The 972-nt window shown below is 44.3% G+C and overlaps 1 protein-coding gene across 1 annotated transcript in view; it reads left to right on the forward strand.

The window, feature by feature from the left end:
• Window positions 1–972, forward strand: part of DDX39B (DExD-box helicase 39B) — a 32,678-nt gene that overhangs the window by 22,736 nt on the left and 8,970 nt on the right. Inside the window, exon 4 of the mRNA XM_014446916.2 lies at window positions 2–98. Within this exon, the coding sequence (XP_014302402.1) occupies window positions 21–98 (78 nt within the window). The 5' untranslated portion in view covers window positions 2–20. The remainder of the gene's footprint in view (window position 1; window positions 99–972) is intronic.

Below are 972 nucleotides of genomic sequence, written 5' to 3' on the forward strand. Positions count from 1 at the left end.
TCAGGTGTCTGTGCTGCGTGATGTGTCACACCCGGGAGCTGGCTTTTCAGATCAGCAAGGAGTATGAGCGCTTCTCCAAGTACATGCCCAATGTCAAGGTAAGTCAGGGTAAAGAGCCCGGGGAGCCTGAGGGTGTGGATAGTTGGAGGCATTTGGGACTTACAGACCAGCAGTCTTCATGTCCCACAGATGTTAAGTTCCAGTACCTATACGTGAACCTCAGTTACATCTAATAATAAGTTCCTGCAAACTTTTATTTTTATTGATTTCAGAGAGGAAGGGAGAGGGGGAGAGAGATAGAAACATCAGTGATGAGAGAGAATCATTGATTGGCTGCCCCCTGCACACCCTGTACTGGGGATCGAGCTCTCAACCCAGGCATGTGCCCTGATGAATTGAACTGTGACCTCCTAGTTCATGGGTCAACTTTCAACCACTGAGCAGCACCAGCTGGGTTCCCCTTGTTTTACTCTCTAACACAGTGTGTAAATACGCTTGTGCATAGGAGACTGGGTGGTTGGGCTGTGAAGGAAGTTTCCACAGGACCACCCTTTTGCTTACTGCTTTCTTAAGCTGACGCTTTGGATCATTTCAGTGTGCTTTGGGTGACAGTTTGAGAATTTGGGGGTGTATGGCAAGAGAATGCTGGAAACTCCAAAATGGCCCTAGTATGATGGGAATTTTGAGAATTATTTTAAAGTGGCAGAAAATTAAAAGATGTCTGGGGGCCATAACAAAGTTGGCTTAAGTTGTTCTCCATGGTATAACCTTGATGTTTATAACCTCCAATCTTCCTGGTTAGGATGGTGTGAGGAATAGTATATTTTCCTCAAAAAATTAAATGTGGAACTGCCATTTAACCAGTGATCCCACTTCTATGAATATATCCTAAGAAACCCGAAACACCAATCTGAAAGAATGTATGCACCCGTATGTTCATAGTAGCACAATTTACAATAGGTAAGATCTGGA

The sequence above is a fragment of the Myotis lucifugus genome, unplaced genomic scaffold (assembly GCF_000147115.1).
Source record: "Myotis lucifugus unplaced genomic scaffold, Myoluc2.0 scaffold_585, whole genome shotgun sequence".
NCBI classification, from domain to species: domain Eukaryota; kingdom Metazoa; phylum Chordata; class Mammalia; order Chiroptera; family Vespertilionidae; genus Myotis; species Myotis lucifugus.